This window comes from Chanodichthys erythropterus, chromosome 24, assembly GCF_024489055.1.
Source record: "Chanodichthys erythropterus isolate Z2021 chromosome 24, ASM2448905v1, whole genome shotgun sequence".
Taxonomy (NCBI): domain Eukaryota; kingdom Metazoa; phylum Chordata; class Actinopteri; order Cypriniformes; family Xenocyprididae; genus Chanodichthys; species Chanodichthys erythropterus.
This window is the reverse complement of record NC_090244.1, coordinates 25,402,078-25,417,992: the sequence shown is the minus strand read 5'-3', so window position 1 is coordinate 25,417,992 and position 15,915 is coordinate 25,402,078. Positions and strand designations below refer to the sequence as shown.

At 41.3% G+C, this 15,915-nt stretch overlaps 1 protein-coding gene across 1 annotated transcript in view; it reads right to left on the bottom strand.

The window, feature by feature from the left end:
- The window catches only part of slc5a12 (solute carrier family 5 member 12), a 43,162-nt gene extending 27,535 nt beyond the window's left edge, over positions 1-15,627 (bottom strand). The window contains exons 1-4 of the mRNA XM_067379477.1: positions 15,277-15,627; positions 13,331-13,396; positions 13,156-13,207; positions 349-416 (exon numbers count right to left, since the gene is read on the bottom strand). Of these exons, the coding sequence (XP_067235578.1) occupies positions 349-416; positions 13,156-13,207; positions 13,331-13,396; positions 15,277-15,621 (531 nt within the window). The 5' untranslated portion in view covers positions 15,622-15,627. The remainder of the gene's footprint in view (positions 1-348; positions 417-13,155; positions 13,208-13,330; positions 13,397-15,276) is intronic.
- Between the last annotated feature and the right edge of the window lie 288 nt (positions 15,628-15,915).

The window sequence follows — 15,915 nt, the reverse complement described above, 5'->3', positions numbered from 1 at the left end:
TTGCCTTGGAATTTAAATTTTTCTCAGAGTATTTCTTTACAGTGAAGAGGTAATAGGAATATTAATTAAACAGATCATTTGCAGTTTTTAAAACAACATAAGAATTAAGAATGGGTCATTTGCATTTCAGGATTAAATAGAAGTATCCTAACTGAAAACATAATGACAATAAATCATAAACAATGGTAATCATAATCAAAAGAACAATCATAATAAAAATCAATACAATATCAATCACACTCAATCATGACAGTCATATTCACATCACATCACAATTATAATCATCATAGATCATAATCATAATTACAATCATAATCATGTTAGTTCAAATCTTTATTTAACACTCACCAATGTGCAGTAAAACGTGCAGACGATGCCAGTAGCAAATATGGATCCCCAAAGATCAAATCCTGTCACTGATGGGAAAAGAATAAAAAGTATATGTTTATATACCTGATATTCTGCATGAATGACTCATAAATTTAGAGTTGACTTTCATATAAATCAGTAGTTCTCAACAAGGAAGCAGGGGCCCACCAAGGGGCCTCAGCAAAAACAAAAACAACTACAAAAAAAAAAAACCCTTTAAGCACCAAGCGCAAAAAAAAAAAAAAAATCATAATCAAATTACTAAGCAACCAGTGATGGGAATAACACAAAAAAAGTATCATTTTAAAGCTTAAATACTCAGCTTTGTAATGCATGCAACCATTTTGTTAAACTCTCAAGTTTAACAAAAGAGAGTCATCCCGCTAAATTGGGGTGTACCGCCCGCGGGCGCCACCTAGCTACAAAAAAAAGTTAATAATCATATTTTTCAAAACTCCTGCCTTGATCAACACAAAATAGTTATTTAAAAGCTTAGAGTCTGAACTTTACAATGAATTAAAACAATTTGATTAACTCCTAAGTATTGCTAAGTTATTTGCTGAAAAATAAAAAAAAATAAAAAGTTTTTTTTTTTTTTTTACTGCAATGTGTCAAATACATCATACAGTTCAGATAGTCATGTGTGATATGTCATTTGAAAGGTCTCACAGAGTAGAATACAAGAAGCAACTTGAATACGGAAGGCGATCAAGTTTAGAAAAAAAACCAAAACAATTGTTTTGGTTTTTTTTCTAAACTTGATCGCCTTCCGTATTCAAGTTACAAAGAAAGTGTAAACTGGCGTTGCGTCAGTTACACTTTTTCTGTAAGTTGAACATGATGAATGGATGTGGATGGTTGCACATCTCATATTCTCAGCTCATATTCGTGACCCCTGTTTACTGCCATTATAAAGCTTGGATGCGTCAGGATATTTATTAAAATATCTCAGATTGTGTTCATCAGAAAGAAGAAAGTCATATACAGATAGGATGGCTTGAGGGTGAGTAAAGCTTCATTTGAAAGGGAACTAATCCTTTAAGGGGTTAAACTGCATCAACCTGGTCAAAATGGCAAAGTCTGTCTGGAATTGCATACACACTATTATATTAAGTATCTAGTGAACGCTGCTTTATTGGGAATAATCTCAAATGAGAAATTTTAGTCTTTCCGTTAATGTATAGAACGTTTTTTGTTCTATATGAAGCTTGTTCTTTATGAAGATTTTTTCTAAATTTCACTTGTGTTCTTCATAAAAAAACTGACAGAAAATGAGAGAATTTTTGTTTTGGGTGATTTATTTTTTAATTTTTTTTAATTTGTGCTTATGGCAGAACTATCAACACAGATGATTACATGGAAAAAATGCCAGCCTGACTGTCATGTAAGGTAAGGTTCTCAAAAAATAGTGAGCTTAAGTGAGTTTCAATTTGTAAATAAGATTACGATAATTAGATTGAAGGCAACATTGCTTGTATCCTTCATGATTAAATTTGTCATGGAAAATTTGTCATCTACGACTGCAGAAAAGCCCAGGGAAATGCTTTTAAATATGATAGGATGAAGATGAACCCAGCTGCAGGAGTTTATTGTAGAACTGTGGCGTAGATGAGGCAAGAATCACAGGGTAAGGTTACAGATAAGTATGCAGGTTGAGCAAACACAGAAAGTGCTGGAGATGCAGGTGAATAATGCCGGCAAAGTGCTGAATATTCCTTGTTCAACTTAACAAATCTTCTTCTTTTCACCAGACTAATTCAGAAACATATATTGGAGATCTGCTCTCAGATCATCATGAAACAAAAGGTTCAGGTAACATCAGTTCAATATATCACTTATCTTCCTGGGAATAACATATTAAGTAAAGGTAAATACACAGGATACATCAAAGATGTATTGACAGAGGGTACTTTTACATGATAACAATGTACTAAACATGGAAAAGTTTTTCCTTTGCATTTTCCACGTACAGGTGACAACATTGTCCAAATGATCCCCATTCACACGGATCTGCAAAAACGACTAAAAACGCTGTATTGTATTATGCATGCCAGGCCAGTAGTTGGTGTGGTCACTATTTCAAGGGCATAAACAATAATAAACACGTTAGAATACTATTGTGCAAGTCTATTCCTGAAGCATTTTGTGTTGCTCCATTTTTAAATCACAGATCACAGAAGCGCATTCTTTTAGTCTAGCGCAAACTGAATAGTTAAAGGGGTGGTTCACTGTTTTTTTTTTTTTCTAAGCTTGATTGTGTTTATGGGGCACAGTTTAACATGTCTTTGTTTAAAAAAAAAAAAAAAACGCCATATTTTGCATATATTTTACCTTTATTCTACACCACTGTCTCCATTGTCATTTGAATGGCTGGTTTGACCTCCTGGTTCTATGATACCACTCCCTCCAAAATACGCAATGGGCTCAGACTGGTTAGCTGTCCCAGAGTATTGTGATTCGCTGAAGCATCTTGCGCACGTCATGCGGAAATGCCACGCCCCTTTCCATTATGTGCAATAGTTGCATGCTTTCGGTGGAAATGTAAATAATGGTATCAATATTGCCGTATCAATTTGAGCCAGAATCAGACCCAGATAGCAGTAATGAAGAGGGTCAAGCAGAAGAGCACTTTTTATAAAGGTACTGTTTAATTTACAGCGGTCGTAATTGTAGGCAATAAACTGCCATAACTTTAGAAGACAATATCCTTTGTTGGAGTTAAAAATCATTGCAAACGCATTAAACTTTCAGTGCTCTAACTTTGCAGATACTTTTTATGCTCAAGCAGCAATATTACACTAACTAAAGTTAAAGGGATTGTTCACCCAAAAATGAAAATTTGATGTTTATCTGCTTACGCCCAGTGCATCCAAGATGAAGGTGACTTTTATTCTTCAGTAGAACACAAATGATGATTTTTAACTCCAACTGTTGCCATCTGTCAGCCGAATAATGGGAGTGAATGGGAACTTGGATCAATAAGAGCCAAAAAACTTGCATAGACAAATCCAAATTAAACCTTGCAGCTCGTGATGACACATTGATGTCCTAAGACACGAAAAGATTGGTTTGTGCGAGAAACCAAACGTCTCGGTTACGTATGTAACCCTCGTTCCCTGAAGGAGGGAACGGAGACGTACGTCAGTAGTGACCGACGAATTGGGATATCACTTAGAGAGCCCTATCATCTTCGTGTAAACTAAAACAAGCCAATGGAATTGGCGTGCGATATTTGCATAATGCGCACCGCCCCCGTCAGGTGTATATAAATAGGAAGCAGATGCAATCGCACTCTGTTTTTCGCTGAGGAGACAACTGGTGTCCGCGCTACAGCGAGGGTACAGAAACTGTGGCGACGGGACGTACGTCTCCGTTCCCTCCTTCAGGGAACGAGGGTTACATACGTAACCGAGACGTTCCCTTTCAGTCGGTCACGTTTGACGTACGTCAGTAGTGACCGACGAATTGGGATCCCAACTAAAGCGCCACAGTTACGAAACCCCTTCCAGTGCCCAGCGCAAGCTCAGCAGCCCATAGCACCGGCTGGCGGTGAAGGGGGCGAGGTTACACCGAGAGAGTCTACTGCTGTCTAACCACTACCCACTAAGTAAACTACACACTGGGGAAGCGAACACGTAAGGGACGCTGCGGAGACCACTACCTACCCAATGGGGGAGGAGTTTACGTGGGAATACACACATGGACTGGCCCAGGGGGCAGTACGCATATGGAGTCCCTGGGATGGCTCCACCTGGTTAGGGGGAGACTCATCTGACAGGTGACAGCAGAGCTGGCTCTGCTAAGGGAAAGACACGGACTCGGCCCGTAGGGAGTTTTAAACCGTGGAAAATACACATATGGGACCGCTCACGTAGAGGGGTCACGACATATGGGCCCCAGCCAACAGACAGCGTCAGCGACGGATGTAGGCCTGGCATCAGACACTCCGCAATGTCCGAGCCGAAGGGGGAGGCGGAGGAACTCGACAGGGTTCGCCAAGCGGGGAACACGACTGGAGTGAAAGTATGCACGTATCCGGCCAGTGGCGGGAATGGCATTGCAAGCCGACACTTAGAGCGGGTACAACACGTCTACCGACTAGTGGATGCGAGTACACGCGAGGATACCGGCTCTACACGTAGGCTATAAAACCTAGCGAACGTGTTAGGTGTCGCCCAGCCCGCAGCTCTACAGATATCTGTCAGCGAGGCGCCATGAGCCAGCGCCCAGGAAGAGGCCACCCCTCTGGTGGAGTGGGCTCTCAACCCGAGCGGGCAAAGCACGCCCTGGGATTCGTACCCCAAGGCGATGGCATCCACTATCCAGTGGGCCATCCTCTGCTTGGAGACAGCCTTTCCCTTCTGCTGGCCTCCGTAACAGATGAAGAGCTGATCTGAGGTCCTGAAGCTTCGCTTTCTATCCACGTAAACGCGCAGAGCGCGGACGGGACAGAGCAAAGCTAGGGCTGGGTCTGCCTCCTCCGAGGGCAGCGCTTGCGACCTGATCTCTGAAGGGAGTGGTAGGAACCTTGGGCACATATCCAGGCCGGGGTCTCAGGATGACGTGAGAAGCACCGGGCCCGAATTCTAGGCACGTTTCGTCGACCGAAAATGCATGCAGATCCCCTACCCTCTTCAGGGAAGCCAATGCAACCAGAAGAACTGTCTTAAGAGACATTAGTTTCAGGTCGACTGATTGCAAAGGTTCGAAGGGATGACCCCGGAGAGCTGTGAGAACCAGGGTCAAATCCCAAGAGGGTACGGAGGAAGGGAATTCCCCCCTCAGGAATCTGACGATCAGATCATGTTTCCCCAGGGACTTACCCTCAACTGCATGGTGATGTGCGGCAATAGCGGCAACATACACCTTGAGGGTGGAGGGAGACAGCCTTCGCTCCAACCCATCTTGCAGAAAGGAAAGCACGGATCCGACCGAACATGATCGGGGGTCCTCTCGGCGAGAGGCGCACCATTCGACGAACAGGTTCCACTTCAACGCGTAGAGATTCCTAGTGGAAGGAGCTCTAGCGGAAGTGATGGTGTCTACGACCGCTTGCGGGAGATCACTCAGAACCTCCGCATCCCGTCCAGGGACCACACGTGGAGGTTCCACAGATCGGGACGCGGGTGCCACAGGGTGCCCCGTCTCTGAGTCAGGGGGTCCTTCCTCAGAGGAATCGGCCAGGGAGGTGCTGTCGCGAGGAGAATGAGGTCTGAGAATCAGGTCCGAGTGGGCCAGTATGGAGCCACTAACAGAACCTGCTCCCCTTCCTCCCTGACCTTGCACATGAGTTGTGCGAGAAGGCTCACTGGGGGAAACGCATGTTTGCGCAGACCCGGGGGCCAGCTGTGTGCCAGGGCATCCGTGCCGAGGGCTGAGGCTGAGCCACGGGCGGCTGGGTGGAGGCAGCAGCGGACCGCCGTGGCATGACATGTCTGATAGCCTCAGCCTGCTTCTGTGCAGCGGAGGACTGTTGGGCACAGCTCTCCACCGCGTCGCCGAAAAGGCCGACCGGAGACACGGGGGAATCCAGGAACCGAAGTTTGTCGGTCTCCCTCATGTCTGCCAAGGTCAGCCAGAGGTGGCGTTGCTGGGCTACCAGAGTAGACATCGCCTGGCCAACAGAACGCGCTGTCACCTTCGTTGCCCGTAGGGCAAGGTCAGTGGCAGCGCGCAGCTCCCCAAGCAGCTGTTGGTCAGGACCTTCCTGGGGCATCTGCGACAGCGCTTTTGCCTGATAGACCTGCAAAAGGGCCATCGCGTGCAGGGAAGAGGCAGCCTGCCCACAGGCACTGTAAGCTTTCTCAGTCAGACCGGCTGAGAATTCACAGGCCTGGGACGGGAGACGCGGCTCACCGCGCCAGCCAGCGGCCGTTGGACACAACTGCGTCGCAACAGACCGCTCGACTGGCGGGATCTTCGCGTACCCCCTGGCTAGCCCGCCGTCCAGGGAGGTGAAGGCGGACGAGGGACCAGGCCCTGTACGAGCCCCATGCGGAGCTTGCCAAGACCTGGTCACCTCATCGTGTACTTCCGGGAAGAAAGGCATTGGGGCGGGACGCTGGATTTGACCAGCGCGACCCCCCGCCAAGTACCATTCGTCCAACCGAGATGGGCCGGGACAGGGTGGAGGGTTCCACTCAAGCCCGACGCACAAGGCGGCCCGGGAGAGCACAGCCGTGAGCTCGGGATCCGACTCGGGCAACGCTACCGTCCCGGGCGGCAGCGCGTCCGAATCCTCCCCCGAGGACTCAGGCTCACCTTCCGATGCAGCGATCGACATCCGATCCGCCGCCAGCACACCAAAGGTAACGGCTGGACAGTCCATAGAGGGCCCAGCGGAAACCAACGGTGGCACGATGGGTTGCGGTGCTGATGAGGCGGCAGGGGCCCGAGGAGCGTTTCCGCTCGGCGGGGAAGCCCTGACCGTAATCCTCCGGTCACCCTTCCTATACAGCGCCGTACCGTCATTCCGGTTCCCGGGGCCGGAAAAAACGGTCGTACGCGGCATAGGAGAGGGGACCCCCGCTTCCTGAGACTTCAGGAAGGAGAGTCTCGACCTCAGCATCGCGATAGTCATGTTCCCGCAATGGGAACATGAACCATCCACAAAAGCTGCTTCAGCGTGCAGAATGCCCAAACACGAGATGCAACGATTGTGCCCATCAGCAGGGACCAGGGAACGACCGCACCCATTAACGCACAGACGAAATGACATACTGTCAGGGTTCGTCTGTAAAGCTCTTTTAGAAGGGGAAGTCAACTCACTCGTGCTGAAGCACCCAGGGAGCGACGCGATGTGTCAGGTACACCACTCCCTGACACACCGAGGAACCGGCCCAAATCGCTACACACGCACACACTCTTTGTGTTGCTGTGAAAACAGCAGTTTTCGAGCTTATAGCTCAGCTCCTCGGAGACTCGCGACCTCGCTGAACGTGCCCTTTCACCAGCACTGAAAGCTCGCTGTAAATCCTCTTCTGAGGCAATGTTTTAGAATAAAACAAACGAAGAAAGGAGTCTTCTAAAACAGGACACCAGTGAATGGCTCCGAAGCGAAAGACAGAGTGCGATTGCATCTGCTTCCTATTTATATACACCTGACGGGGGCGGTGCGCATTATGCAAATATCGCACGCCAATTCCATTGGCTTGTTTTAGTTTACACGAAGATGATAGGGCTCTCTAAGCGATATCCCAATTCGTCGGTCACTACTGACGTACGTCGAACGTGACCGACTGAAAGGGAACAGTATTTATATAATTTTTTACCTCTAAAACACCACTATGTCCAACTGCTTTCAGCATTTGCTTAGTGAGGTCTGATCGCGCTCTGACAACGGCAGTGATGTCTCGCGCTTATACTTCAATGAGTGCAAGACATCACTTCTGCTGTCAGAGCGCGATCAGACCTCACTAAGCGAGTGCTGAACGCAGTTGGACATATTGGACACATTTTGTGTGTCTTAGGAAATCAATGTGTCGTCACGAGCCGCAGGGTTTAATTTGGATTTGTCTATGCAAGGTTTTTCGAATCTTATTGATTGAGTTCCCATTCATTCGCATTGTTTGACTGACAGACGGCAACAGTTGGAGTTAAAAATCATAATTTGTGTTCTACTGAAGAAACAAAGTCACCTACATCTTGGATGCGCTGGGGGTAAGCAGATAAACATCAAATTTTCATTTTTGGGTGAACTATCCCTTTAAAAAAGTGAAATTGCAATGAACCACCCCTTTAAGGTATTTACAAAAAATAAATGAAAATTGAAAATAAATGTTGACTTGGCATTACTGTACCCTTTAAAATATACTTTTCAACTTTTCACACAGAACATTAGTAAATACTTGCAGATTAGGAAATGTACAAAGCCACTTTGTTTTAGATTGATCCAAAACCATTGGAAGACATTGATATTTCCAAGCCGGTCAGACAAAGAGCAGTTCAGAATAAAACATACAGATTAGACCTTTTGTGGAATTGACACTGGAAACATTTACAGAAACCTGATAAATGACAACCAATGTTCCCTCTAAGCTGCGCGCGTGCGCGGCCGCGCACTTCTGAAGCCGCGGCCGCACAAAAGAAATAATTGCCGCGCAGAGAACAGACATGAAAATGATTGTAGTAGTTTAAAGGATAAATAATTGCAGTACTCTGGACAACCGCTATAGCGTTATTGTCGCTATAGAGCTGGAACCGGTGAATGCGGTTTACAGGTTTCATAGAAAGAGAACGACTGTGAATACTGTTATGTTTTCAGACTAAATACATCAACACGAGAGGCAACGCGAAACGAAAAGAAATGTGAAATAAAACGTCATGTTTTAATGAAAAGTGGTGGAAATAACGGATGATGGGCACAGAATGCTAACAAAACTCTGAGACATTTACAATCACACACCCACCACAGGTGTACAGTAGCTTGCAAACTCAAAATACATAAGTGATATATCTCAGTTTAAATAGATTTGTGTGTGTGTGTGAATTTCAGGGATGTTTAGATAACTATAAACGAGTTAACGTTCACTTTTCTTAAAAATATTTAGCTATCACTCAGTTTAAATGCTTCAGTTTGTTTTCACTATATAATATATTGAAATAAATGGAAGCATTAAACTGATATAATACTGTATATCAGTTTAAATACTTAAATATTATATTATATTTTATTATATTATAATGTAAGCCTAATAAAAAAAATGATCTCACAAGGGGATTGTTTAGGGCTCCTTGCCACGAAAAATCTTAACCTCCTGGTATATAAAATCTGTGAAATTCATAAGCAATAAACATGTAATTTTGATGGTTTAACACTGTTGCTAATAATTGAATGTACAAAAATACATTATGGTTGTCCCAAACCATCATCGTAACTGCTCATATTATATTATTAGAAAGAATTGAACTGAAATTACTTTTTAATAGAATTTCTTGGTAAAGACTGGTACAGTTAATACAGCAATGTGAAAAAAATCTCAAGTAACCTAAAATGTGCTTAATTTAGTGACTTGTTTTCAAACATATTATTTAATTTATCACTAAGTTACATCAAGGGTCAAATAAAATAAAAACGGCACATTAAAGTTAAATGTTACAGTTACATGATAAAACCATTTTTTTTTGTGTGTGTGTTTACATTGATTGTACAGGTCTGATATAAAGTATGTTTTTGCTCAGGTGGCCAAAATGTGCGCTCAACAGAGAAAAGTGTTGCTCAGCGAGAAAAAAAAAATTAGAGGGAACACTGATGACAACATATGCAAAATATGTTCCTATATTGTTTTCAAGTATACAGTCACATGCAACACAACATACACAGTTTATATATTTTGGAGGGGATCTGGACACATCTTAAGTCCTCATGCCTCCCTGCCACACTGGGCATGTTTTTCAGAGTCAGTAGAAAGATCTCTTTTGTGTCCTAAGTTATTGTAACTGATGTTAATTATCTACTGCCTGTAAACTGTTAGTGTCGTAAGGACTGTTCCACAGGTGCATGTGCAATAATTGTTTATGGTTCGTTGATCAAGCATAAAAAACATTGTTTAAACCCTTTTTGTAGTCTTGACTTACATAGTCATATGATGACTTTCCTAAAGACAAAAATAGAAAAACAATTATTATTTAATTTAATCTGGTTAATGCACAATCTTTAAAAATACTACTGTCATTGTGTAATGCATTAGTGTATGTTGGAATTAACATTAGCCGAGCTTAATAAGTGATATAAGTGATAATAAGTGTTTTTTTATCTTTTGTAAACTAATGCAGTTAGCTAATGTTACACAATACAACATTATTGTAACGTGTTACTCATTTCATTTGTCAGCTGACTTGATAGTTATACAACTAATGTGAACTGCTTCATTCCTTATTACTAATTTGAGACTTTCCCTTTCCATACAGTTTACTCACATTCCATCAGTCTTTTAGCTGATGCTTTGGGGAACACAGCCCAATAGCACCGTGCTACAAGTGCAGAAGACCCGTCCAGCGAGCCCAGCCCAAAGAACTCAGGGATGAGGGCTTTAAATGGGATTTCATAGAAAACACTAAGGTGGTATGGGATGGGGAAAAGAATTCACCCTGTATGGTGACGCTCAGGCCAATGAGGCCAAAACCCCAGGGGCATCAGTAGATCATAGACTGTTTAAGCAGACAAGATATGTGCCTGAAAGGCAGGGCCATCCAAGTAATAAATCCTGGCAAAGGTAGACAGCGAGGACAAGCCAGCCCCCACACAGATGTCACCAATGGATATTCCATTCGACCATGTAAAGTCATTTTCCTAGTGGAGTAGACCCTCACACCAATAGGACACTGTAAGCCTAAGGAAGCATAGGCCAGCATGATCCACTATCCAGTGGGATAATCTCTGCTTCGTGACCTGCAGCCCTTTAGCGTGGTCTCCGAAGCACACAAAGAGCTGCTCCGACTGCCAGAATTGGCTCGACATATATCCTGAGGGCCCAGGCAGAGTAGGTGCAAGAACTGCTCATCCTCAGAAATGGGAGGAGCAGAGAGAGTTATGACCTGTGCCCTGAACGAAGTGGGGAGCACCTTAGGTACATGCCTTGGCTTGAGGACAGCCAAAGTTGGCCCAAACACAAGGCACAGAAAGCACTTGCAAGTCAATGACTCGCTTGACTGTCTGAAGCGGCTCGAACAGGGGTGCCCTGAGGACCATAGACCATAGAGCTTTGTTTGTTATGTTTGGAAAAATGGTGCACAAATAATTGTGATACTTGTAAAACCAATAAAAAGAGCTGCAATTGTTTTCGCCTGATATATTAAAGTTCTGGTTGGATGTATGAACTACTGTGAAAACATGTGGGAATTTTGTGCACAGTGTTTTGAAAAAATTATGCATGTGATTTAAAATTTGCATGAAATGAAGGAAAATCTACAACCTGTTTAGGACAATTACAAAGTGTTCAGATTACTGTGTTAACTGTTTTGAGAACAGTGACCTAAGTTTGGAGAAATGTGTCTAACCGATTGAGAAAAACTGTAAACAGCTAATGTAAAGATATACAAATAATTTAATAGAACCAATGTCATTCAGAATCAAAATATGTGCTGCATATCCTAAAGTTGCTAGTTGGTATCCAGCCTTCTTGCTTTACTGCTGCAATCCAGGCATCACATCGTGATGTCTCGAAATTTCAACACTTTCATTTCCGAAAGTAGTTTAGTTCCGGGTCTGAGGGAGCATGCAACCACCGAGTATACGGCTGTGATTTGGCCGTAGGTAATCACAGCATGCTGATATTCAGCCATATCGCACGACTATGAGTGTGATATTGAGTTTATACAACAGTTTGAGGGCACAAGTGAGTAAATAAATAAGACACAACAACAGAGTGTCTTTAAAAGACCCTTTTTTTGTGCAGAATTACTTCCTTCCGCCATGGATTCAAATCTCAAGTTGACAGTTTAACAGTTGAGCTCAAGTCTCCGTTAATAATTGTAAAATGTCACTTTAGAACTAGTAACAAAGTTACTAGAAGAGTTGCTTCATAAACATTGTCATGAAAGTTGACTCTCTTTAAGTACACTTAAGTGGTCTTTTATTTAATTAATATCATCCGCAAATGCAGTTTTTTTGTGTGTATATATATATATATATATACTACAACTACAACTACAAGTGCACATTCAATACAATTCAGTGCACTTTTTCACAAGGGACATTCATTCATGAAATCATTCTCCTATACCATCTCAAATACTTTTTAAAAGGGTTGTGAATTGAGAAATCAAAATTTTCTTGATCTTTTATGTTAAGAGGTACTATAAAAATATCCTGTAAGATTGAGAATTCAAAACATTCACATTAGTCCAAAAACACCTTTTATTGAAACCAAGCTACCAAAATGACTCATTTCGGATTTTCCTTCAGTATGACATAATAGTGCGACGAAAGACCGCCAGAATCAAATCAAACGCCTACTTGTACACCATCGTGTATAGATACAGGGTCACTGGACTAAAAATCACATTCCTTCCAAAGGATCGTAATGCTAGGAAAGTGGTTATTTATTTTCAACTATGTGAATGTCTCAGTAGAGCATTATTTGTTTGTTTGGTACTTTTCACTGTGAATTCTTTGGTAAATCAGTCGCAATTCTGCACAGGCTTTGCAAACAGACTTTTACTGACCCGACAGTAATGCCACAGCATGTAGAGTATCTCACAGAAGTGAGTACACCCTCACATTTTTGTAAATATTTTATTATATCTTTTCATGTGACAACACTGAAGAAATGACACTTTGCTACAATGTAAAATAGTGAGTGTACAGCTTGTATAACAGTGTAAATTTGCTGTCCCCTCAAAATAACTCAACACACAGCCAATAATGTCTAAACCGCTGGCCACAAAAGTGAGTAAAAAAAGTGAGGGGTGTACTCACTTCTGTGAGATACTGTAAGCAACTGTGTTAATTCTAATGTCTAATCTGTGATCAGTGGTTTCTGATATAATTATGCTATAATTATCACTTTTCACAGTTAGTTAATCTCGACAGCTGTAAAAGTAAAAAAAGTAGTAATAAGTTTCAAATGAGTTCCACATGTAATACTCATTTCATATGCAAAGATGTTAAATGTCTTTGATTACATTTGTTTACATTAAAGTCTCACAGCATACCCCTTCCAACAGTGTTCAAATCAGAGGGCTAAAATCAGGGTAGAAATTGCTTTTAATTTCTAAATCATGACAATTTTTATATAAAAAAAAAACACAAGGTAATTTATTTCTTTGTGATGAATGCAGACTGACCTTGATTCAGAGCTAAAGCAGGGGCGTAAACTACCACACCTGTGTACAGAATCTGAGGAGTTAAAAATAGAACAATCAGCATAATAATTTATCAAAAACCAAACTCCAAAAACCAAAAACCAATCTACAAAATTTGTGTTTTGAATATTGTGTATGAATATTGAATCACACTCACCGTTTGAATTATATAAATTAGAGTGGCTGCAACACGAACAAGCTTACAAAACCGCAATTCCAAATACTGTGAGAAAAACACAAGTTACAAATCAGAACAAATATGTACATGCTGGGCCTTAACTTGCATGACTACAGCTGACACAGGATTTATTACTAAAGGTCATGACCTCCAAAAGCCTAGCAACATCTGGCCAACACCACATCTAACTTAGTACTTCATTTCTGTCCCGTAGTAGACATATTCTATATTTTATATTTGAATAAGATAATATTAGTATATTATGCAATAATGATATCATGTGATATAAATATATTGTAAAAAGTGAATATAAAAAGGATTCATTTTTCATTAGTTTAAGCTAATGTCTGTTTGATTCAGTCACATTAAATATTATATTTAACTTGATCAAAACCAGTTAATTTTAAACACTTTGAGATAATTGACAAAATATTATTTCAGTATAGTATAAAAAAGGCACACTACACTTGTGGGATAGTGGGATAGTTCACCCAAAAATGAAAATTTGATGTTTATCTGCTTACCAAGGGCATCTAAGATGTAGGTGACTTCTTCTGTAGAACACAAATGATGATTTTTAACTCCAAGAGTTGCGGTCTGTCAGTCGTATAATGCATGTCAATGGGAACTCCATCTATAAGAGTAAAAAAAAAAAAAAACATGCACAGACAAATCCAAACAAAACCCCACGGCTCGTGACGACACATTGATGTCCTAAGACATGAAACGATTGGTTTGTGTGAGAAACCAAACAGTATTTATATTGTTTTTTTTACCTCTAATACACCACTATGCTCAATTGCCATGCGCACCTGGTGTGTGAGGTCTGAATGCATGACGGAAGTGATATCTCGTGTGTATATGTCTATGAGTGCGAGCGATCACTTCCGGCATCAGAATGTGTTTTCAGACCTCACCAACTGGATGCGCATGGCAGTTGGGCATAGTGGTGTATTAGAGTTAAAAAATTATAATACTTCAGTTCGGTTTCCCGCAGGGTTTAATTTGGATTTGTCTGTGCATGTTTTTTTTTACTCTTATAGATGGAGTTCCCATTGACATGCATTATACAACTGACAGACCGCAACGCTTGGAGTTAAAAATCATCATTTGTGTTCTACTGAAGAAACAAAGTCACCCAGGGGGTAAGCAGATAATCATCAAATTTTCATTTTTTGGGTGAACTATCCCTTTAAAAAAAATCTAAATGTAAGATCTATGTAGTTAAATTGTAAATAACTTTTCTATTCATTTGTATTACACAGTTTTAACAAAAACTAATAAACCTAATGTGATGCATAGTTGTCAGTCATACATAAATGAAAAATGAAATAAACATTTTTTTTTTAATGAATGCACTCATTCAAATTACTTAGAATCAGCATAAATCTGTTCAAAAGTTTGAACATGGTTAAAATATGGCTAGCAGTGAAACAAGCAATATTCACTTATGATTGACAAATATGCACCACTTTGAGTTTATTAGTTTGTTTGTTAAAATTTGTACAATCCAAATGGATAGAAATTTTAGGTGCAATTCAAATAAATACATTTTAAATTTGGTAACACTTTAGTATAGGGAACACATATTCATTAACTATGACTTTTCCCTCAATAAACTCCAAATTTACTGCTTATTAATATTTAGTACGGTAGTTTTTTTGTAGTAGTTTAAGTATTTGGTAGGATTAAGGGATGTAGAATATGGTCATGCACAATACGGCATTAATATGTGCTTTATAAGTGCTATAAACATCTGATATGCAGGCTAACAGGCAATTAGTCAAAAGTGATAATTGTTCCCCATACTGAAGTGTTACCATTATTATTATTATTATTATTACTATTATTATAATCATTATCATTATTATTATTAACATTTTAACATTTGACTTCAAAAGCAAATTTGAAATGTTCATTCATACCTCATATGTACTGGTGATGCCTGATCTGTAGAAAACAGGCAGGAAAAGCTCAGCGGTTAAAAACACCACAAACGTGTAGGCGACCCCAAAGATGACATAAGAGGCCCCGTATCTGTACACATCTGATGGGGCCCCAATCACTGTGACTGCAGACATGAAGCTGGCGGTGAGAGAAAGGGCCACCGGCCCGCAAGACATCTGACGGCCCCCAACCAGAAAATCTTTAGATGTGGCTTTCTTCCTCTCTTTGATGGCGAAGAAGACCCCGATACCTGACGAGACTACAAACAGAAAGGCAAACACCACATAGTCCCCAACCTTGAAGGTCCCTACAATGTTCTCCATGTTTCGTCAGTTAAAGAATCCGATCAAACTGGTAGTTAGGCTCCAGTATCTCTAGTTCAGACACCTCACATGTTAATCGTGTTAATAATTGAGATTTTAACAGGTTAAAAAATGCTTATGAGTGAGGACATGGGTCGAGGGGTCTATTAGTCATTATATTACAGCCTGTTCTCATTGTTAATACGTAGGTATTAATGCGCAACCTTCAAAGACACAAAATGTACAATAAAACATTTTTGTACGTTTGGATAGCTGCTGAAATATACATGAAATATTTTATCATTTTATAGATAA